Genomic DNA, 25407 nt, shown 5'->3' with positions numbered 1-25407 from the left:
CCATCACGTGTTTATACGAAACAGATGTGTTTCACACACTTATAATGCTATGGGATGGCTACCTTACTTGTGAATGGCTGTGCAGGGCTAGAATCCATTTGGCAGTCAAGGAGGGGTGGAGTTATGTCCCTGCCTCAGTATTGTGTCAGTATAAAAGGGAGCTTGACCATGTGAGAGGGAATGGAAGGGGCAATCCACTGAGTGTGTTTCCCGTCCTCCCTGAGACATTGCACATTCTCAGGCAAGGCCTACAGCAGGTTCACAGTCCTTCCTCAGCAATCTACCATCATCCAGGAATGTGGCTTAAAGCCATAGGATAGTCCTTAAGTGAGTTCCTTTGTGTTTTATGTCAACATGTTTTCAGTTCTATGAAGAGCTGTTTTGGGGTTTTTTACAAAATCATTACAGTTTCTCTACAAGTACAGTTTTGTAACAGAGAATATCAAAAGTAACAATGATCACTTCAATAAAAAGAAAATAATAGCTCAGAGACAATGCTAATGGGCAGTTTTTAGTGTAAATAGCACACATTCTGTTTGGGGTTATTGTATAAAACAAAAGGCCTTAAGATGGCAGTGTTTCCCATTTTTCTTTTAAAAATAGATTTAAAAATTGATATTAACAAAGTAGGGGAAAATCAATATAACATTAGCTTCTGGGCATATGCAGTAGATCTCTGAATCATGGAATTTTATTTCTATTATATAAAGAACATACAGAAGCAAAATACAACAAAACTGTAAAGTTAATTGTGTTTATGCGTGTGTATCTTTAATTTACTTCAAAAATAAATGCAGCATGCATTCATGATTCTGTAAGTTCTCTACAATATTTCAAAATGTAATTTACATAAAAAAACAACTTCTTAAGTACTACATGACTGAAAATTAGATGTTTTTTTTACAGTGTTCCCCAAAAGTAAGCAGATTTGGAGTATTTTGGACAGTGGCTAAGGGGGCAAGTGCCAAAGTATGCTTATGTGTGAATAATTAAAAAAACATCACTAAAGGAATGTCACGGTTGCACATTCAAGCACTTAGTAGTTAGAATATACCAGAATTAAGATCCCCCCTGCAACAATGTAGCCATTGAAGTCTGAGCCTATCTTCATATGGGAAGTCTGTGTGCAGAGTCTGAAACAGAACCCACCTTTTCTGGACCTCAGTTCAGTGCCTTAAATGCAAGAGAATTTCCTTTTACTTCTTACAGTTCTCCACCTCATTCTCTAGCGATTCCATGCATTGATTGAGGCAGGTGTCTTTAGAACAGGCAATATGTGTTCATGGAATTAAAGACTATATCATAATGTATATGCACAAAGGGGCTGAATTAAGGCTGAAACCTCTCAGTTCAAGGGAAAGACATGCTACAGTATTTGCCTACCTCCTAAGGTAGGAGCATGTAAAATATTAAGGATTGTGAAGTGCACAGAATTATTCACGCCAGTCAGTGGAAGAGGTGAGAGTAGAATTCATGGTCTCCTCCTGGCTGTGGGCACATACACCTTCCCATAACCCAACAGGGTTTCTACATCTTTGCAGCATCTCCCTGTCCAGAGCGTAAATTCTAGGTCTACTGTGCGGGAAGTTTTATTGGAGCTGAGAGCATACTTAATGTATCAGGTGCTTAGTGGAGATGGAATGTTCTGAGATTTTAGTAGTAAGCCTCTAAAAAGCTCTATCTAGCCTGTGTAAATGGCCATTTTCACAGGTTTATAACTTGGCCATACCTGGGTGAATTTTAATGGGGATAGGAAAAGACACATTTCTGACCCCAGAATGACCCCTTTCCTAAATTTCAAGTTTAAGCTTCAAACTCTATATACAATAAATATTTTCAAATAAATGAATGAAAAAAAATTATATTGGCAAAACAACCTATTTTCCCCACACTTCATTATTGGAACTCAAATAAACATTTTTTCTGAAAAGTACACACTCATAATCGGTATGAAGCAGAGAGCAAAGTTTCAGCCAGAACATTTAAAATTGGGAAAAAAATTATAAAGAACTGAAAACAGGGTATTAGAATGGAAAGTGTTAAGCAATGTTAATGAAAGGTGTTGCTAGCAAGCGCCACCTATACTATGTATAATGCTATTTTGTTTCACTAATGGATCATCAATAAAAAGGCTGTGCAATTTGAAAACAATTAAAAATAAAACTCAAGGGGGGATACAATTTCATTTAAATAGTGTCTGGTTAGCAGAGAGATTACTTATTTTCCTTAAACATTAGTGACCTACAACTGAGTTCTAAAATATCCTTCTTTGATCACTTCTCTTTCAAGTTGGGGAAAACAGACTCTTTTAATTCTCATTTTTTTGAATTCATGAGAGTTCAAGGTAGTTCTTAAAATTAATGGTGATAGAAAAGCATGACAAACAAATTTAAGTATGTGTAAGGAGCATAAATTAAATTGCCTCTTTATTTTTCAAACTGTTTTCTCCATTGATAAGGTTGTTCATATTTAGGGATGTTATTAAGCCAGTCATTCAGTATTTATTTTCAGTAGCCAGCTTTGTCCCAGAATGAATCCTTGCGTGGGTGAGATCGGGTCAGGCTAGTGTAAAGGGGCAATAGGTGAAGGAGAGGAAGGGGTTCTTTATATCGGCATGGGAGATGGGCTAGTAGAAGGGTACAGAAGATGGCAATCCTCCACACGTTGGAGTAGTGGGAAGGAGTTGTTGGGTTTCTTTGCAGTATGGATGGAAGTGGGAGGAAGCCAACTCAGGTGGACGTGAGGCATTAGGCATTATGATACAATTTTTAATTACATTATCATATAGTGCTTTTGTGTAAGACTCCTGCCTCAGTTAGTACTTAGAATGGATGGTGCTTAGTGAGCAGCTTTTTAGTGTTTTATCTTCCTTCTTCAGTTTGTGGCCCCATATCTTATTTACTGTACACACTTCACACAGTGATTAGAGTACAATATTAATTGCCTCAGATGCAATGTTGCTGTACAAAGAAAGTTGTTGGGCTCAGCATTGATGTGCTTAACTATCCATGGGAAAATCCATCATAGTTTCCAAAAAGGGGTTTTGGCTCCTCTTCTGAGTCACAAGGGTAGACTTCTAATTCAGCTGTTGCCATTTAACATGACACACATGTCTTCAAATGGGAGGGGAGTAGCTTCTAGTTGTTCTCCATTCTGGAGGTGAACCAGTTCAAATTTAATTTGTATAAAATTTCAAAATTAAGTTATATGATTTTATCAGTACAGAAGCATCTTTGACAAATTGACATGATAAGCAATACATTAACCATAACTACAGGTATTGAGAGGAATGAGAAAGCTACATTGTAAATATACAAACTACAAAGCAGACATGCATACAAAAATATATGCCAGCAGGAAAGTACAAATTAGCTTGACTAAAGAGTTAAAATCCACATATTTTTCCTATGCAGGTGACAGAAAAAAAACAAGAGTTAGAGAAATGTTTGAAATTGTCCCGGAAGCTACGAAAGGAAATGAATGCTGTGACAGAGTGGTTGGCAGTGACAGATGCAGAATTGACAAAGAGATCGGCAGTGGAAGGAATGCCTACTAATTTGGATGCTGAAGTTGCCTGGGGCAAGGTAATAATATAGAGTACTGTACGTTTACATATGCTTCACTTATCATTTAGCTTTCTTGAATATTCATAAAACAGTGACAGAAATCTGGAAACTTGATTAGTTGAAAATTATGAACAACATTGTTACATCATTATGATAATATTGTGACTTTAAAAGTTTTTAAGCATCATATTATTGCACATATCAGTAATATATTAAACCTGTCGGATAGCAGTCATATTTTAGTGAGATATGTTATTCTCACAGTACAAGAATTTGAGTTTTGGGTGATTAACATCAATCTATACATGTAGATAATGCTATTATTTGGCATAAATTGTTTGGCCTTAAATTTCCAGTTAAAAACTTGGGGAGTGTAGGGGAAGCTTTTTACTAACATTAATGAGATTTGAAACCCACAGCTATTCCAAAGCCCAATACTGCTAGAAAAACGTATATCATATATTTATAATTTCTCGAGCATAGAGTCCCATTGATATTCCATTAATTGTGAAACTCATTGGAAATATCTATGTGTTTGAGTCATTATTTGTGGTTTCAGTCTCCTGACAAAAAGTCCTGTGGCACCTTATAGACTAACAGACGTTTTGGAGCATGAGCTTTCGTGGGTGAATACCCACTTCGTCGGATGGGTACGAAGTGGGTATTCACCCACGAAAGCTCATGCTCCAAAACGTCTGTTAGTCTATAAGGTGCCACAGGACTCTTTGCTGCTTTTACAGATCCAGACTAACACGGCTACCCCTCTGATATTAGTCTCCTGACATAAGACAATGCCATTATTTTTAAAAGTTAAGCTCTCAAAGCTTTTAAGGTGAACACTCAGTTAATACAACATTTTTGTTCATTATGATTTGATATGGTCAAGGAGACTGCAGGCTACATTTTCACTAGGTCAGCAGACACATCAAAAATCATGCATCATGTATGCTTGCTAAAATGTATCTGAGGGTGAAATAAATAACCTAAAACAGCAAAGCCTTTCTAAGATAAATCTTGTTTGAAAATAGCTCCCCAATCTTACTGATCAAGGCCAAGCTGAATTACTTGAATTGCTAATGCAGTCTTTCCATTTTTTTGCAGATAACAGGACTGATAAAATATCAGCAGAATAAAAATTGTTTTATATATATTCAGCCATCCCACATCACAATAGTGGGTTTTTGTTGTTTGCTGTGGATGTTCTAGTTTTCATTTCTTCTTTGTGACTCTCAAACTTTTTCTTCTTAAAGTAATTTTATCCCTGACTTTAGGGCTATCCATGAAATAAAATAAGCAAGTAAAATAAAAGGATCTACACTACAAAGGACACTAAAAAGCATGCTCAAAACCAAGAAAACTATTGAAGTGAGGGGTGGTATAAAATACACAGAATCCTTTTGACAAAATTGCAATAAACTACTTGTATGCACAATCAACCAACCTCTGTATACTTTACACTGCTTGCTTTTTTACTTTTTCACAATAACTATAATTACATTGTAATTACACCACAAATGTACACTCAAAATGTAATTTGAGAGTAATAATCCATATTATTAATCTACTAGTTCTAGGGTATTGTACTAGGTACACATGTAAGAAAAAATATGTGTAATTAATTATAGTGAAATGTATTGAATATGAAACTAGATTTCATACAGGGACCCACACATGGTAAAATAACACCATCTACTTACAGGTGCTATAGGCTAAAGAACATGCTGCTTTATTGTTGGAACAGCATACTAAAAAATGGTGACAAGACCCCCACCCACAAACAGGAAGTAAGGTCAAAGAGTGAAACAGATATTCAGCCCATAATATTCTGAGTCACTCAATTAGCTCCTAAATAGCCACTTTGATGTAGTAAAGAATTAATTTTGTCATATAGTTAAACTTTTGGTTATATGTATGTTTGGTAATCACAAGTATCAAAAAATATAACCACGATGTTTCAACTTCCTGAAAGGGGGTTCCAAAGAGGATGGATCTAGACTGTTCTCAGTGGTAGCAGATGAAAGAACAAGGAATAATGGTCTCAAGTTGCAGTGGGGGAGGTTTAGGTTGGATATTAGAAAAAACTTTTTCACTCAGAGAGTGGTGAAGCACTGGAATGGGTTACCTAGGGAGGTGGTGGAATCTCCTTCCTTAGAAGTTTTTAAGGTCAGGCTTGACAAAGCCCTGGTTGGGATGATTTATTTCGGGATTGGTCCTGCTTTGAGCAGGGAGTTGGACTAGATGATCTCCTGAGGTCCCTTCCAACCCTGATATTCTATGATTCTATGATGTTGCTACCATTTAATTACAGTCACTATATCCAAATAAGAACATGCACAAAACCAATCAGCATGATTACAGACATGCATATAAAATCTGACATAGATGAATCTTTTAAGGGTTTGGTTTAAATATGCATTCAAAATTTTGACAAAGAAAAGGCAAAACTCTATTTAGCTTCCCCTTTTCCGTAACTTTCACTTCATGCAGGTATCTCATCCCTTGAGCCTATCTTTATCTTTTCAGCTGCGAAGCGTGCTTATTTTTTTTTGTGCAAGCCATACAAAATAACTGAGTTTTAATCATGTGAAACTCAGTGATCAGTATACTCAGACTATACATATCTTCTGATTATGGCCATATCCAAAGCTTAAGCTAGTTATTCAACAACATGCAAGAAACAAGGAGAACTCTGAAGATATATGGTTATACATAAATTGTAGATGCTTACAGGCCAACAATTTTTTCCCCTTAGATTAATTTTGTTCAGTAGACCTGTGGCTAAAAAAAAGTGAAAGATCTTACTGAACTTCACCTTGTACTGTAGATCTATATGGACACCATTGTATATACTCCTTCACAAGAGTGCAGTGGATACAGGGTTTGGAACAAGATTTAGTTTTGGTTTCCTTTTTTATTTTTTATTTTTTTTAAACTACTTAACCATATGATGTGACCTGAGCCTTTTTTCCTAGTTTGAAATGTTAATCTTCTAGTGGCATACGCTCTGCTGCCACACAAGTGAATAGGAAAAGGATTTGCCTCTATTTGTAAATGCTTTGAAAGGTGCATAAGCTTTTCTTGTTATCATCCTAGAATAATAATAATATACTTCTAAAATATATCATCTAGAATCACAGCAAGAGACATTGGAGAATGTGATTCTAATTATTTATTACTATTATTTATTTTATTTTTAAGTTTATTCTTGGTTTGTGAAACCCCGATTACTACTCAGTATTTTTCATGTTCACCTACTTCTTTTTCCTGTGGTGAAGTCTCCATATTACATCAGACTTCATGAAGTTTTAGTTAATCCTGTGATCTCATCCTCCATAGCAAATGACAAATGTCAGATTTTCAAGGGAAGAAGTGTGTAATCTTGCAGAACTAGCCTGCCAATCACATGGTGCATTTTCCAGTGAAGAGAACAAAAACATTATTTGCTAATGCTGAACTACACAGTACCTTTCTCCTGAAATGGAGATGTAGCTGCATTACCATCTGAATATTTCCCTGTGCGCTCAGAGAAGCTAGTTTATTTTTTTATTTTACCAAATAATTCTGATGGATACACCCTTGAAGCAGGTTAAATGGAAAGGTTTGTCTTTAATTCATTTTAATTTAACTACTGGATATGAACCTTAATGATCTAAAAGTTGCATAATTAGGGCTTTAGGTCTGCTGATTAGTGCAGTTACACAGGAAGTTCTTGTTATGTCTTACTATTGCTACAAACAGGTAGACGATTAAATTTTTTTCTCCCTAAGACAATCAAGAAAGGAAAGAAAAGCTCATTAAAAATTCATATAGGAGAAATGTGCTGAATGGTTGAACCAACTTGAACTGTAATTAAAGCTGAACCAAGCCTGTGTTACTGTTTCTGCTAACCTGCAGAAATATTATATAGGACTGCATATTCTCTTGAGGAAGTGATGCTTTAGTGGTTACACTAAAAAGCTGGTATCTAGAAAATCTTGGCTTCAAATCCAGCCTGAACCAATCACTTATTGTGTGACCTCCGACAAGTCATTTCACCTCTTTTTTGCTTCAGTCAGCTCAGCTAAAAAACACTGGGTGAAAACAACAGGCCTCTATTGAAGTGTATATAGGCAGACCAGGCTGAGTTTATAATCCCATTACCAGGAATGTTCTGCTTGGAGAATTTTTAGCATGTATAAAGCAATATTTACATACATATACAGGCATATTCTCCACCATATACACCATTTTTATACTTTTATCAACTCCTTTGATTTCAGTGAAATCACATCTCTGTAAAGGTGCTGTAGAGAGAATTTGGCTCATTGAATGTATGATTCAATAAGCAGTAATTTTATGATGTAATAAGTGTTAATTCTTCAAAGACATAGTTTCCAATAAAGGATTATTAATGTTTCAAAACACTGTGAAGAAATTATAAATCCTGCAGGGACTTCTGTAACTGAGGATTTTAAAATTATTTTTAAAGATATAGGGAAATCCTCAGGCAATACTTGATTGAACTGGAGTTGAATCTGTGCAGACAAAACCAATGACTGTTTCAAATCTGCTTTAAAAGAAGGTTGAAAAAAGGTTTAAAACATATAAACAACTTCTTATCTTTGGGAACCCTGGATATTAATGTTCCACTGTATCTATTGTGACAAAATCAGACAAGACAGTTCTGAAAAGGTAACTGAAAATAGGTAAATCAGTCATAGAATGTGAAAACCTTTTTTCCTATGAACTGAAAAGAGATTACCTTGGATAAATTATAGACACCTGAGTCCTATTAAAGGGCAACCTATAACCTTTAAAAATCTCTTCTAAATGGGAGAGAGGAGAGAGAAAAGGTGAGAAGCAAGCTGGAGAAGGTTTGTGTGCAGCAGAGGGAAAAGGCATCGCCTAGGTAAAAAGCTGTTCCCTTTAGAAGGGAAAGCCGGTGTTTGTGTTTGGGAATTGAGGCCTCGGTTCCCAGTGTAGCTGAGCCCGGGATAAGTTGGAAAGAGTGACCAGTTATTGGTAGCTAGCATAAGAGAGGCACTCTTGCAGTGGGAGTTAGGAAATGCATTTTTATTTGTATGTATTTAAATAAACTTCTCAAGTCAACTCTATTGCCTTTCCTGTAAACATTGTTAAAAACAAATCAACAAACAAAAAACCCACAGAATTAAGTCTTTAAACTTATTTTATTGATCTCAAAGACAGAAAATATTTGCCAAGCTGTGTTAGGCACTGTGATTCAGAATATTTTGATTTAATTTATACTCATTACTTTTATACACACTTATTAATGCACTGGCACTCCAATATTGATGGCACTAGGATTTTATAATTAAGAATTAAACCTTTGGAGCAGGACTGATTTACTCCAGGGCCCCCAATTCTGGAAGGAGAAATGTTGAGCCTTGATCTGAAGAAAGAGGTGGTTGTCACACTACAGAGAGAAAGTGTGCATGTTATGGGGTTTTATAGATAATATGAATTATCAAGAACTTTCATGAATTACACACAGGAAAATGTGAAGGTCTGGAAAGTAGAGAGCCCAAACAGAGAAGTCATCCTAGATCTACTTCTTAACAATATGGTAATTTTCAGTGAGGGCCTGATGCTCTTACCTTAATTTCAATGGAACCTTTCACAAAATAAAATAATACATGATAAATAAGGGTGCCAGAATCAGTTGTGGGAGTGTGAGATTAATGAGGCAGCTTGGTACTCATGGTAATGTACTACTATTGGTAAGGTGAGCATTTGGCTCCATCTTCCTCCTGCTAAAGTTAATGGCAAATCTCCAGTTAACTGCTGTGGGAGGAGGTTTGGGCCAGGAAAAGGCCATTGTGGAGAAATATTTAGAAAACACTAATTTTGGGAAGTTAGAAAGGAAAGGGGGAAAACATCAGTGGTGATAGCCATGTGAAAACTGGACACATGCCATTCTGGATGTAATTGACCAGTGAGATGACAGTCCCTTTCTGCACAGCACTATTCTTCATTACTGTAGTCCATTCAGTTTCAGTACCAGAGGTTATAAAGCAGAGGGATTGTCGAACCAAAAGAAGGATATGAAATTAAGTTAAGACCAGTTTAATCTGAAATTTAAGAAAAAACATATTTGACTGCAAAAAAGTCTCTTTAGGAAATAGTGAAAGCCTGCTTAAGTCACATAAAACTAGACACAGTATTCTGTACACAACAGTCATGCCCTCTTACAGGGAAGGGACAAGCTAGTTTTTTTTTTCCATTTTGTACAGTTCTATTATAAAAGTAACAAGTATAATTTACAACAGGAAAAAGAAAGATTTGTTAAAAATAATTTTCTAACTAAAAGAATTAAACAGTAAAAAAAAAAGTTGTAACAAGAGGTGGTGGAATTGCTATCATGGAAGACATTGAAATCTCTGGGACTTACCTAGCTTTTAAAGCCAGATTTGTCTGATAAAAGATTTGATTGCTGTGGTAGTGTGTTTTCAGAATGGAAATGCCAGATAACATTACCAAGAAAAATTCCATACCAGCTCCAACTGCTAGGGCATTAGTATAATAATTTAGCTGAGAGTGTATAATAGTAATGAGTATAAATTAAATCGAAATACACTGAATCACAGTGGCTAATGTAACTTGCAATATATTTTCTGTCAGTGACATCAACGAAATAAAATGTGCTAAAAAAATTGTGCCAGATGATTCATAGCTAAGGGCCAGAACACCGTCAAAATAATAGATGTGCTATAAATAAATAAATAAATTCCTGGACTGATACAGTAAGAAAGATATCATGTCAACGTCTGAGTAATACAGTATTCCCATTTGTGAGAATTAAGCAACCTAACTTCCTTCCTTTATAGGGTTTCTATGACTTATTAGGATCACCTTGGGGATTTATATATACAGCGTGAAATCATACAGAATCTTTCATCCATCATGTCTTGCTTGTGAATTTTTAAAGCAAATATAATAATGACTGATGCAATTAAAGTATTATCCTCAATACTATTTTAGTCATGGCCCTAGTGCTCTTGCAAAATGAACCAACAGCTTAATTTGATGTATACTAGTACTACTTCATCATTGTAAAATGTAATTGAAGAAGCCCAAACATGACATTTTCAAAGGAAGCCTTCACCGTACAGTTTCATGTTAAAGAATTCCTTGCTCCTACTTATCCTTTCTTGGTAAAAGTGTTTTATTTTTATAACTTTATTAAGAAAATGTCCAAAATTTATTTATAAGAATGTCCACAAAATTGCTTTTTAAAGGAAATAGAGAACATACAAAAGGATCAGAATGACGTGTGCTAAAGATCTGACGCTATATATTTGCACATACACTTACACTCACAGACTATATTAAAAGAAAGTTAATTATGTTGTAAAGTTAAACCTTCAACAGTTAGAAAATGCCAGACTTATGATTGTCTGCGAAAGCTTAATTCTGCCACTGTTGTGCATCCAACATATGCACTTAATGCAGTAAAGGTCCTGTGGAAAAAATGTATATGATCATTTAATTAATGTCTTTATCATAACACACAAGGTGACTGAATTAATGTTATCTGAGCAACTATAACTTGGTATTTCCTAACTTTTAGTGCTTGACTCTGCAACCTAAAAATGCATTTTTTAATATAGTTTTTGTGTGTAATTTTAAGTTTTAAGTAATATAAATATACCAAATGTTACAAAGGGGTCATTACACATGTATCTCAATCTTGCTATATATATAAAATCTGTTAAAAGTACTTCCGTTTTTTTAAAAGCAGCAAAGAATCCTGTGGCACCTTATAGACTAACAGACGTTTTGGAGTATGAGCTTTCGTGGATGAATACCCACTTCGTCAGATGCATCTGACGAAGTGGGTATTCACCCATGAAAGTTCATGCTCCAAAATGTCTGTTAGTCTATAAGGTGCCACAGGATTCTTTGCTGCTTTTACAGATCTAGACTAACATGGCTACCACTCTGATACTTCAATTTTTTTGTGCTAGTGTAAAAAAATGCTAAAGTTGTCTGATTTATTACTGTGGGAAAAATATACACAGAATAACAGTGCATGGAGATGGGTGGAGTCTGAATTTCATATAAAAAATATTTTGATAAAAGAAATTATGTAGTAACTAACAGAAATAATTTTTGATGAAACGTATAGGATGGAATTTTGGCCCCGTTGAAATCAATGGGAGTTTTGCTATTGATTTCAGTATAGTTAGGCAAGCTGTCTTATCTTACTCAGGGTCAGCATTTGGGAGCAGGTGTTGCTTAATTACCTCTGGTGGAATGATCAGTCTATTATTTCTTACAGTGGTTAACATGAGATTGGTACCTTTGGTTACTGTCTGAGTGCCCAGAGCACAGGATGAGCACTTGGTAATTGGAACAACAGCTTTTTATATTTGAAGGGAAAAAAATTGATCAAGACCTCAGTATTTGAGAGAGAAAGAGATGACTCCAGCTCTGCTCAACTTAGAAGCTCAACAGACTAGACTTTGAGTCACAACCTGAAGGGCATATCTGACTTTGAACTGCAGTTTTAATTAGCGGAGATTTGACTTAATAGTGTAAAAATTATCTACCTGTTTAAAATTTAGATTGTGATTAGACAAACCTTGTAGTTCCAGCTGTGATAAATGTTTGTGTATTATGGAGGGGATGGTCATCAAGATTGCCCTGAGTTTTTTATATATATAAAAAATTATAGTCCTAAGTAATAATGAACACGTCTCAAAGGTTTCATTCAAAACATGTTCAAACTCTGGATTGGCTAAACCGTTCAGACAAAATAGAAGCTGACCTGAGCCTTCACCCAAAGCTGAAGCCAAGCAGTATTCTTTGTTGAAAATAAATTGAGTATGTTTTTTTCCCCAAGGGCAGAAGAGATCAAACAGTGCTGGAAAAGATTGCCTTTACATTTCTTCCAGACTAAGTGGAAGCTGGCCAAATCTCAAACCTCTGTTTCAAGTCTCATAGAACTGAAATTTAGAGAAGATTGTTCATATTCCCTCCATTAATGTTTTTTAAATTCTCTCACATAACTTTCTTCCACAATGCTTACATAATTTGGTAAAACATTTAAAACTGCTTATCCTTATCTGGAATGTAATAGTAAAAACTTATTTTTGAGAGAAAAAAAGTGGTATCAGATTATTAACTCAGTGCAATGTATGCATCAAACAGCTGCTATACAGTAAGTTAAAAAACATCTGCTAAATACACTTGGGGATGCTGTTGTACCAATGGGAGTAATTTTTCTCCTTATTTTTTATGTTTGCCAAGCTTTGCTTTTACTGAAAACATATAAGCTTAACAATGTGGAATTATACGAGATGTAATGGAGATTGGCTGTACATTTGATTCTACGTCAGTAAGGACATTGGCCTTTTGGATACAGGAAATAGTGATTGACAGGTGTGTGCCAGTCGGTCTGTTGATGGCCGAGGCTCTTCTCCTTTGTGTAGTTAGGTATTCATGAAAATTCCTCAGTTCCTGCTCTCTTATTGGTGACTGCTCATTATCACTGCTGTCTCCTCCACTCACTTTATTTTGTATGTCATCCCATGCATTTTCTAACCATCTCACAATTCTAAGATTTGCCATTTTGAGTTAGGTCTTTGTTCCCTAAACAGGTAAAAGGTGCAGGCCGGCATCGTTTGAGCAGCAACCACCAGCTTTGGGTCAGAAAGAAATGTTCCCTAATAACTGATTAGCTGTGGTGTCAAGTGACAGTAAATTGAGCCACCTGCTGAGACTTCAGCAAATCTTAGTTGTGGCTACTGTTTAGTGCTGTATTTCTGTTTGCCACTTCATACTAGTTTACATAGGGCTTATATTTTAGTTTTTTCCCTTGGTGACCTTCTTGCATCTTTATTGCAAATTTTAGTCAGAATAAGTACATTGGGTAATCTTGCATATCATTTTAAATCTAAGCACATAATGGGAATGAGAGGGCTAATGAACTGTTGGGAGGCTGGGCTGTGCCACTGTGTGCATATTTAGGACACCCCTGGTTTGATCTTCATTCTTACTGTGAGAAAGGGGCCATTTGGGGAATTTTAGTCTGCAGGGTACAATCCCAAGTGATAGTACCTTATTACAGATCAGAGGCCAGAGTTACAGCTGAAAAAGACTGCATTGGACGTGTGTGTGTGGGGAGTTCCTACAGTATTTAAAACTAATAATATTGCTATTCCTTTAGGGTTGTGATACTGTAATCAAAAAAGTACTGACATTTTCAATTTAGGCAGCAAAGAGTCCTGTGGCACCTTATAGACTACTAGAAGTATTGCAGCGTGAACTTTCGTGGATGCATCCAACGAAGTGGGTATTCACCCATGAAAACTCGTGCTCCAAAACATCTGTTAGTCTATAAGGTGCCACAGGATTCTTTGCTGCTTTTACAGATCCAAACTAACACGGCTGCCCCTCTGATAATTTTCAGTTTAGTTATCCTATAATGTTGATTTGCATGGTGTTTTAATAGATAATTTTTCTTATTTAAAAATTAGCTCTTAGGCTTTTGTCTTAGGTAATAAAACTTCTTAACATACAATTTGAACATCTTGCATGATACATTAGAACTATGTACTGTAATGGCAAGTAATACACACTCTTTTAAAGTAAAGTATTGGTTAAAAACTACTCTGAGGGTATGAGACATCTTTAAAATGTCATTAGAGCTGGAAGAATATGCTTTAATTTTGGTGTATTCTGCATAATAATAGCATAATAGCAAACCAGTGAAGGTGTTGGTTTTTTCCCCCTATTAGTATTCTGTTTTAACATTTTGTATTGTACAATCATAGTGTGGAGACAAATATAATTTTTGATTCCTTGAGGTGTTCTATTTCCAGATGGCCTTTCATATTTACTAAGTAATCATCCTGGGTACACTTTCCACAGGCAACACAGAAGGAGATTGAAAAACGCCAGCTCCATCTAAAGAGCATCAGTGATCTAGGAGAGGGTTTGAGGACAGTGCTTAAGGAAAAAGAAGGTCTAGTGGATGATAAGCTCAGCCTCCTGAAAAGTAACTGGATAGCAGTAACTTCACGAGCTGAGGAGTGGTTCAACCTATTGTTGGTAAGATAAAAGTATTTGTGCTTCTAGTTCACCATCACTAAACCATACTAGGCCTAAGTGTATGGATAGGTGTGGAGGTTAATATTATGGGCTCAACTCCATTATATTGCACTTTTAGGCCCTATTAGAATACATGTATTCATGGGTGCACTGTCACCAGATTCTGTGTCAATATGTCCACTGACCTCAGTGGTGTTTTGTGGGTTGTAAACAAAGAATTTGTGTATGTGTGTGTGCGTGTGCGCGCGCGCGCGCACAGAGTAACAAATATATAGACTCACTGCTGGCATCTCTTCTTTTCTGCCTCACCACGGCCCCTCTTCTTGTAGCTTTCTGCAGCTGTGGCAGATTATGGGAGTAGGTTAAAAAACTTAAATTCATCGGGGCAATGTCATTTGCTCACACAGATAATAGGGGTGAGTGTGTGTGAGAGAGAGATTCTGGGTTTTAGAAGCTGTATTTGTATGAATATAGGGATTCATAGAAAGATGAGACAATAATCCAAATTTTCCAGAAGGAAGCATTTTTAAATTCTTCCTTAGCCAAAATGAGGACTTTTAAATAGCCATTCAATTTGCTTTCAAATAGGTGGGGAACTAAATTCACTCATGTAGGTTCAGTAACCAGAGATTTTAGTCCAAGTCAAATTGAAAAATCCACTTCTACCTTAAATATGTCACTATTGCTCTTCTGTAATACATATAAATATTTACATACTGCCAATGGATATAAACACATATGCACATATTTGAGAGAGAGAAAGCTGCTGGAAAAATGTAATTAATTTTAGCTTTATAATGTATGTAATGTTTGCCACAGTTTGCATAATCGTGGATTTATTTTATTTCAGCTCTGATTTTTTTTTAATAAATACTTACTGTTTTCCACATACAGGAATATCAAAAGCAAATTGAGACATTTGATCAGAATGTAGCTAACATCACAACCTGGATGTATCGTTCAGAAATATTATTGGATGAATCAGAAAAACAAAAATCTGAGCAAAAAGAGGAAGTTCTTAAGGTAACATGCAGTTTTCTGGGAAGCATTTATTATTATATTATTCTAAAAAACTATATACATTAAGCTTTTTAGCCTAGAGATTTTAAAGTGCATCATGAAAGATAGTGAAACATTATTTTTCTCTTGACAAAACTATCCTCCAACAGCTTATAAATTGCTTAATATTGTAATGAATAGCAAAAGTAAGCCCTGCAGTAGAAAAAAAATTAAATATGATATTTTAAGGTTTGGGAACTTCATAGTGAGCAGAACACTTATTCTTAAGCCTATCTCTGCTGAAAACTATTACCTCAAATGCATCTATTTAAAAAAGAAAATGTATCTGTGTGCTCCTTTTTCTCTCTACTCCCTTCTTTTGTGAATCATTGTGTGCTTGCTATTGATATCATAATGTTTTAGCTTACCAAACATTGATTGCACTGGCAACATACAACGGAGGATAATGCTAGCTGAAGTGGCTCATCATTTATAGAAGGGATATTATATGTCATATACAATGCACGTACAGGTCCCCATTGCAAACAACAAATCTGCCCTCAGATCCAGGGCAGTATTTAGCACTACGATATCATCAGATCCAATTTATTAAAAATTGGCATGCACTGTAAAGCATATGAGGCTCAGAGTTTGCATCCTGTCTAAGACAGTTTTTCATACTTGAGGTTGTATTCTGCCTTGAGTTATGCTCTGTATTGATTGTTTTCCCTTGAATGAATTTGTGTGACATTTAGTCACCTGGATATTTGACCATGCTTTGACAACATAGTCAGTCCATGCTAACTGAGGAACAGTTTGCAAAATCTAAATCGGACTGGGTTACTGACATTAGCGTGATACAATTTGCTTAAAGCAAAACTTTTGCAAATTTCAAGACAGCCATAATTTTCAAACCAACATTTATTCAGGGAATAAATCAATGTTTCATAACATTGATCTTAGCAGGATTACAGGGCAGTCTTTTTAATAGGATGAGCAATTTTGCCAATGTAAGGTATAAAGTACAATTATCCTTTCCATCAATATAGGCATAACCTCCTATTACACAGTCATTACTTGTAGACAATGCAACACAAATTTTAAATAGATTCATAGATTCATAGACTCTAGGACTGGAAGGGACCTCGAGAGGTCATCGAGTCCAATCCCCTGCCCTCATAGCAGGACCAAATACTGTCTAGACCATCCCTGATAGACATTTATCTAACCTACTCTTAAATATCTCCAGAGATGGAGATTCCACAACTTCCCTAGGCAATTTATTCCAGTGTTTAACTACCCTGACAGTTAGGAACTTTTTCCTAATGTCCAACCTAAATCTCCCTTGCTGCAGTTTAAGCCCATTGCTTCTTGTTCTATCATTAGAGTCTAAGGTGAACAAGTTTTCTCCCTCCTCCTGATGACACCCTTTTAGATACCTGAAAACTGCTATCATGTCCCCTCTCAGTCTCCTCTTTTCCAAACTAAACAAACCCAGTTCTTTCAGCCTTCCTTCATAGGTCATGTTCTCAAGACCTTTAACCATTCTTGTTGCTCTTCTCTAGACCCTCTCCAATTTCTGCACGTCTTTCTTGAAATGCGGTGCCCAGAACTGGACACAATACTCCAGTTGAGGCCTAACCAGCGCAGAGTAGAGCGGAAGAATGACTTCTCGTGTCTTGTTTACAACACACCTGTTAATGCATCCCAGAATCACGTCTGCTTTTTTTGCAACAGTATCACACTGTTGACTCATATTTAGCTTGTGGTCCACTATGACCCCTAGATCTCTTTCTGCCATACTCCTTCCTAGACAGTCTCTTCCCATTCTGTATGTGTGAAACTGATTGTTCCTTCCTAAGTGGAGCACTTTGCATTTGTCTTTATTGAAATTCATCTGGTTTACCTCATAAAGCCCAATTATGTTTCAAATCTCCAGTGTTTTAGCCTATATTTACATACTTTTGCCTGTTTTTGGCAATACCTTCAAAATTCCAATAGCAGAAGCAGGTGATTTTGCTCCCCTTCTCCTTTCTGGGCATTTAACATAGCATTTTTCTCATCACGAACAATAGTACCATACCACTACAGTATGAATAGAACTATTTTACAGCATGAAAATTAGCAATGCTACATGGTGGTGTAGACTTCCCCTTTGTTACTGAGTACTTCCCTGTAGTCAAGAAGACATATGGTCAAAAATAATAATGTTCAAAATCATAAATCTGCGTTTACCAAAACTATTCGGAGCTATTGATGGAGAGTAATTTGACTGTTCCTAGTCATGAAAAGCATGCAACAAACACACAGGTTTTTCTCACATACAAGGTTCATGTAAATGTTGTTTACAATATGTTTACTTGGGTCAGGACAAAGATCAAGACACAGTCTTTACATTTTAAGTTTTAGGACTCCCACTGACCTGAAAAAATTACCTCTTCCACCGAGTATATTAATATTGCAAGAAACAGCCTCTCTAGAAAAAAACTGGAAATATGTTCTCCATCATCTTTCAATAAATGCTAGTGTAGATCATTAATAAAGTATATACATACACCGTCTCTAAACCTGAGGGCTACACAGTCAGAATAGATTATCTACACAGAGCCCCCCTATTATATGTGCACGCTCACACAGTTACCTGAATTTGCTTTTTGGTTTTGCTCTCTGTTCTTTTGCACACTGTCTCTCTCACTCTCTGTTTGCATTTATTACTAACTTCAAGCCCTGTCTCTTGCTCATGGACTGTAGCGCTTAAAGGCTGAGCTGAATGATATGCGTCCAAAGGTGGACTCTGTGCGTGACCAGGCAGTAGACTTGATGACAAACCGTGGAGATCACTGCAGGAAAGTAATAGAGCCTAAAGTGTCAGAGCTCAACCAGCGATTTTCAGCTATATCACAAAGAATTAAGAGTGGAAAGGTAGGAGGAACTGCTCCCATGTGGAGATGCATGCTAAGTGGTTCTTTACAAAAGGTGCATGGTCCTACATAGGAGGAATCAAATTCCCTCGAACACATTTTTCAAAGGAACAATAAAAAGATATATAATTAAAATGTAAATATTAAGAATGTGGGAAGGAAAAGTGAGTTGGGGTGGGGTGGGGGAGTTCATCATATTTAGTCTGTTGCCATTCCATATATAAGTATTTTCATGAGCATGTAACTCGTCTTTAAAAATCTGTTCAAGAATTAAACAAAGCACACAAGGTATCTACACATGAACAAAGTTTTTTAAACACAGAGAACATCAACTGCCTTTTTAAATTATAAGGAGCAAAAACCTGGCCTCACTTCAGTAAGGCTAGAATTGCACCCCAGAGACCAAATTAGTAGTTATAGACTATACAAATGGAATAATTATTTCTTAAGCATATATATCACCATTGGAACTACTATGATTTTTGGCTCTTCCCACAACTTAAAATGGCCTTTTTCTTAGTTTGATTTTTTTAAATTACATTTATCCAGTCTTTTTCTTTCAAATGACTCAACAAAGTTCTTTATATTTTCATCAACTTCACTTGGATTACTCATCCGTTTAAAGTTAGGCACTGGTTTAAGTACTTTGTGCTGAATATGGTCTTAATGTGGAACAGGTAATTTTTAGTCAAATTTTGGCCAGGTATGTGTGGAACATGGCTCAAAAATTACCTAATCCACACTAGACCGCCACGCATCCTAGGTAGCAGGATGGAAGAGGAATCAGGACAGGTGGAAATGCAAGGGCAAGGAATAGATAGAAACTTCTCTCCTTTCCCAAAACCAAATCCACCATTTGTTGTAGCTGCTCCAATGTGTCAGGCTGAGCTTAGACTTGCTACAGTTTATTCCTCCCACGTGGTGGGAGAACCAAGAGGGAGTTTGTAATTCTGAGTGACAATCTTCCTCCCAAGCTGCAATGATCTGCTGCCCCTTGCTCCAGGCAAATTGGGTAATCATTATCTATTCCTTTGGTATTAAACAAAAGCAAAACAAAAACTTGCAGTTATAACAATAAGCTACATACATGTGAGTTTTTTTTGTAGGACTGTTTTAAATATGTACTTGCATTAAGGCAGAGGATTTATTTTCATTGTTAATATATCATCATAATTCAGTACCACAGAGCTGCTTGGTACAGAGTTGTTTAAATTCATCTTTGATTAAAACCATTATGCTATGAGATTTTTATCTCTTTAAATCATCCAAAAAGCAAATATGATTATAAACTAAACTGGTTTTAAAGGCATTAAGGCCTGCAGGCATTTTAAGTAATGGAGATTAGGAAAGGGCGAGAGACTTGAACTATTATATTGCCAGTGAGCTAAACTATTTTCTTTGCCAATAAAATATAAAGCATAAAACAATTAAAGAAAGTTAAAGTCCTGGCTCTAGTAAAAAAAAATTATAAAATAATAATCAAAACATAGGAATTTATCATTCATAGATTTATTCTCGTCTTGCAAGCCGCACTGGGAGCATGGATTTTTCCCCCTGGCTGAAAGGACTGTGGGCTTTGCTACCAAACATGAGAGATTCCTGGGAATCCCCGAAGATCTGCTGTAGGTTAGGGCTTATTGTTACCAAGGTCTGGTGCCTCTGCACTGGCTCCAGTAACAGTGACTTCCTGGAAACCAGACTCTATTGCTGTCATGCTATCATGGACTTCCAGACTGACTCTAAATACCACAGGGAGGCTTTTGTGATGTCCAAGAGAAGAGAAACAATTGCACAGAGGAGGACGTGAAAGGGGAGGGATGCAGGCAAGATTGGCCCCTCCATGTTCAATTGAAAGGGAAATGATCTGAGCCAATGGGCCAAATTCTGGTTTTAGTTCTCATCAACGACCCTCACCTCTTGATATCACTGGACCCCTAACTCCATATCACAGATCTGAATTTAGCCTTATATCTTGAATGAGTGTCAGGAATATAGGAGAAGAAACTTCAAAAATAATTCTGTATTGAGGTAGGAAATAGTATATCTACTGAAAGTATGTTAACCTGAGATTTCTTGGAATGATCTATCCCCTGCTTTATACAAAAGTCTACATTGCTATATCTCTGTTCCACATTTTGTCTTCCTCTTTATACCATAGAATAATTGACTGTGAATTAAAGGATGCTTTGTTTTTCATTTCATTTTGTAGTGTAATAGATTTTTGTAGTATAATATATTTTTGTGACTTGGTCTTGCATATTAAGTACAATACATACTTCTTGGAAAGCAATTGCTGAAGTATAGAACTTATGGGTCAACATAGCCTTTGCTGTTGTGAAGTATTTGGGTCTGCATATGGTGACAGAATAGAATCTCACAGTGCCACATTAGAGAGATCTCTTGGGGCAGTGAATCTGCACTACCATCTGAGTTCTCTTATAAACACAAAATGGAACAACTTAATTGACAGCACCTGTATTTTCCAAGGACTGCATCCCTGTCAACGGCACCTGATGATCAAAGGCAGCTAAGAAATCTAACAGAATCAATGGGGGTATTTCTTCTTCATCCATCCTGGTGGGAGACCAATGACTAATGTAACCAACATATTCTTTGTGCCATAGCCAGTTTTATTATTGTTGAAAATGGAAATCATTGGTCATAAGAAAAGATGCATTACCATGAAAGAAAATATGAAATAATGTGGAGTTGGTTTCCCTTGGTGTTTGATTCCTTGAGAACTTTAAACGTAGTGATTATGGCATAATAAAGTGTACTCTTTACTATTCCATTTTGCCTGTCACAAGAACTTATTGAGTCACATACTGAAGAATCAAGAAATTAACAGTAACTTTCAGTTTGCATCATTTAAATCAGGACTTTTATGACAGTGTTAACTCTCAAAAAATCTTAAATCTAAAAGCTATGGAAAAATTTTGCTAGGCTCCTCAGAACTGCAGTAGTTTGTTTTATAGATTCCTATTTGATATTAGGAGGTGGAGATTTGCTGAGAATTCATGAGAATTGAGCTCATGGCTTCCTCACACATCAGTCGGTGACTAGACCCCAAAGCTATTTGAACATGATATTCTATGGGGGTGAGGATCAAAGCATACCTCATTTCATAATACGAACAAGTGCTAACAATTTCTTGCTTTTATTAATTCTGTAGTTAATCATATATTTTTATCTGAGTGGTTTCCAATTATGCCACTCTTCAAAGATGTGTAAAAGTTATTTCTTTGTCTTTCCTGACCAAGGACACTGTTGTTGTTAATGTGTTAGCTTGTTTGACCTACCTACATCTTTCCTTTGCTGTACTACACAACAGCAAATGTGTATTCTTTTTCAAAAAGACATTTACTTTCCCACCAGTAACTGTGAACGTTATGAAATTAAAAGAAATTAATCGTAGGTGCTATGTGGATATATAGCAACATAAATTTAACATAAGGTTATGCCACTGAATCCAGAAAAGTTCTGTTGATACATACTGCACAGCTGTACCATATGGTATGCTGAATACGTAAATGTTCTAACATGCTAATAAGCAATGCTAAAGTTATAACTGCTTTCAGAATGCTAGTGTAATCAATATATTTTCCTGTCCCTACTACTTGTCAACATCATCCTTAGCTTAAGAGTAGACTCTAAATGGCCTAGTAAAAAGTAGGTCCAACTTCTAATAACTTTCTTTTCAATTTGGTCATTATGGTACAAGTGTTATTCGACTGATAGGGAATATTACATCTTTAATTTATTGAAATATCTATTATAAAAAATGTGTTCATGTTCCTCCAAATGTAGCCTTGTTCTCTTCAGTATGGGATCAAGTGCTTTTTCTGGCTCAGCATTTAATTTCTGAAGTAATGGGGATTCCCCACTTTCTTTGGAAAGCTATTTCATAATCAACTTGACTTCACTGTTTCCTGTTAATCTGCATTTTCCTGTGCTCAGTTTTATCCCATTACTCCTGCTTACAAACTAAACCATTCCTCTTCAGCCTTGGTGTTTGTATCATATACTTGTGTCACATAAGTAGTCACATAAACCTAGACACATTTATTTTGTGTAATCTTGCCTTATAAGCCACTGTAATACATCAGTTATTTCTATTTTTCTCTGAGTTACCTCCAGTTAGTCAACATCTTTCTCATAGTGAGAATCACATGCCTGCACATAGTTCTGGAGGTACAGCCTCACAACTGTTCCATATGGGAACTGTCATCTTATTATTTATACTACAGTAGATTTTAGAGGCCCCAAACAAGATCAGGTCCCCCTTGTGCTAGGTGCCATACAGACTCACAGAGACAGGCCCTGCCATGAAAAGCTACCATTTAAATAGACAAAGACAGACAAAAAGTGTGAGGGGAACAGAAGCACAGGTAGCTGATACGTCTTGCCTATGGTCCCAGAGCAGGTAAGTGGCAGAGTTAGGATTTAGAGCCCAGTTGTCTTGTGCCTCAGCCTAGTGCCCTATCCACTGGACCACAATGCCTCTCTAACCTGGCTAATCCATGAGAAGAAATTTCTGTTTGTGCAGTAGAAAATGAAATTGACATTTTAAATCCTATGACACAACACTCACATGAGTTTCTTATAGTCATATGCTAAGTAAGCAAATCCTGAGTTCAGAGAGCTGTTTATTGTTTTTGGTAGGTTTTTGTGTGTGTGTAAAGTTTCTGTTGGAAGCCAGATAAAGTATTCCTCAAGCAACTCCCATGGAGAAGCTTTTCAGGGAATTTGACACTGAGTAACTTCAGTGGTAATGCTTCCCCCCCCCCATCTAATAAAGCTCCTTGTTCAGTCCTATATGAAATTGACTCTCTCTGTGATTCTTTACCATTGTTACATGACATGGTTTCAGAAGCAGACTCACTTTAAAGCAGCGTAAATGGAAGGAAAATCAAATGCTAAAATTCAAATTACTACAAGCCTTTTACATTTGATAGATCCAGTGAATGCTCTGAATGGAAGGTACACTGAACCCGAGTCCAAACAACAGAAAAAAAACCCACACACCTGAACACAGAGAATGGCAAACTACAGGTCATCTCATCAACCGGAGCAAGAAATATTTATACATTATTTACCTTTGCTAAGGAAGGATATAAGTATGTCTGATTATTTATGAGAATGATATTGCAATCTCTCAGTCCTTCCAGGATGACACATTGAAAAGAATACATATGTATAGCAGGGTCTAACTAAATGCTGATAATTCAGCCTCACATTCAGCATGGTGGTCTAGCATAGAACGTCATCTAATATGCAATGAGAAATTATGCAAGTCATGCAGAAAGGCCAGAAGGACTCCACTCAAATAATCTCTTACCCACAAGCCCTAAATGTAATCCGCACCTCCAAAAGTTGCACTGCAGAGATCTCATTGCAACAGATACAAAATAAAGATCTGAGAACATTGCTGAACGGGGCATAGTACGATGTTGCTAAATAGGGGCATAACATTAAAAAATAGTTCATTGTATTATTGTCCTATCATGTGAGATGTCTTAATGCTGTGACGCTTGTACAATACATTTCTACAAATCGAGTAAATAACTTTAAAGTAATTATCTTGTTATATAGTTCACTGTCCTTGATTAAAGGAACTGACATTAGTAAGGGCTGGACACCCACATCTCCAACTGAAATGATCAAGGCAGCATGATCCACTGGATAATGCATGGAGCTAGGAATCAAAACTCTGGGGTTCTGCTACTGGGTCTGCCACTGACCTGCTCTGTGAACTTGGACATATGACCTTATCCCTCAGTTTCCCCATTTGAGAAATGGAGATAATGATACTTTCTTTTATAAAATGCTTTGTGATTCATGGACTGAAAAACTGTGTGTCCTAAGTAATAGAAGTAGTATTTATTTATTTACTTAATATAAGTTGAGGATGTTGACATTTTCTCAAGAGCAAGTCAAGGTAGAAATTGATTAATTGTACTTTCATGCTAATTTTTATCATAAAATTGTAAGTAGAGGGTGAGGTATCACATTTTATTTTATTTGTTATAAGCTCACCAGGATATGACAATAATTCTATACTTTTTTAACTTACATCTTAAATTAACAAAATTAACAAATATATTATGTCAAGATCTACTAAAAAAAGATATATGTATGCATTTTACCAGGTTCTGCCTTTTCATTTCATTCACTTCCTTCTTCTTGACTCTTTCAGTTTTTCCTTGTCAGCTTTTGCACAATTTAATCATGCTTCTGTATTTCCTGTTCTTGTTTCCTGTATTGGTTTTTATTTTGGTGAAATTTAAATAATTTTAAAGCAATCTTCAAAGCATTTGAGTGGAAACTATTGATTTGTTTAACAATTCTTCCACTTCAGTTGTTGACTGCTCTGAGAATAATTCTGTATTTCTTGGTAAAATCCTGTTGAGTCCAATGTGTTAGAAACATAATGACTAAAGTCAGCCATTCTGCTGCTGTTTAACATTTTTTGAGCCCAAGAAACCTTCAGTGCTAAAATTACTAATGGCATCTTTCTGCTTATTTTTGGTTTCCCCTATATCTGTTTAGTAAAGTAAGATGTTTTGAATAATTGAAACATTGCATGTTGTTAAAATAATGGTGGTAAAAGTATATCTTATACAACACTCAAAATATAACTAAGATATTAATCATAACTGTTAATGTCAACAATATTTAATAATGGGTTTCTGTTTTATTAAATCAATATACAATCCTTTTACAAAATATGGTATATATTTCTGTTGCAACTTCTGGAAAAAAACTTAAGATAGTGGTTGAATTTCCCAAAAGCTACCAAAGCCCCAGCTGAAACCAAACTTGCTGTACCTCCAGGACAAGTGCATGAGTGAGAAATCCGTAGACTC

At 36.0% G+C, this 25407-nt stretch overlaps 1 protein-coding gene across 10 annotated transcripts in view; it reads left to right on the top strand.

The window, feature by feature from the left end:
* DMD (dystrophin) overlaps positions 1-25407 on the top strand; it is a 1715077-nt gene that overhangs the window by 594975 nt on the left and 1094695 nt on the right. For 9 of the 10 annotated variants that reach the window (XM_030575515.1, XM_030575505.1, XM_030575489.1 and 6 more), the window contains 4 exons: positions 3414-3584; positions 14442-14621; positions 15516-15644; positions 18372-18542. In XM_030575515.1, coding sequence (XP_030431375.1) covers positions 3414-3584; positions 14442-14621; positions 15516-15644; positions 18372-18542 — 651 coding nt within the window. The remainder of the gene's footprint in view (positions 1-3413; positions 3585-14441; positions 14622-15515; positions 15645-18371; positions 18543-25407) is intronic. The other variant, XM_030575496.1, reaches the window with a different exon arrangement.

Source organism: Gopherus evgoodei, chromosome 1 (genome assembly GCF_007399415.2).
Source record: "Gopherus evgoodei ecotype Sinaloan lineage chromosome 1, rGopEvg1_v1.p, whole genome shotgun sequence".
NCBI classification, from domain to species: domain Eukaryota; kingdom Metazoa; phylum Chordata; order Testudines; family Testudinidae; genus Gopherus; species Gopherus evgoodei.
Note: the sequence above shows the minus strand (reverse complement) of the source record. Positions and strands in the feature narration are given on the sequence as shown.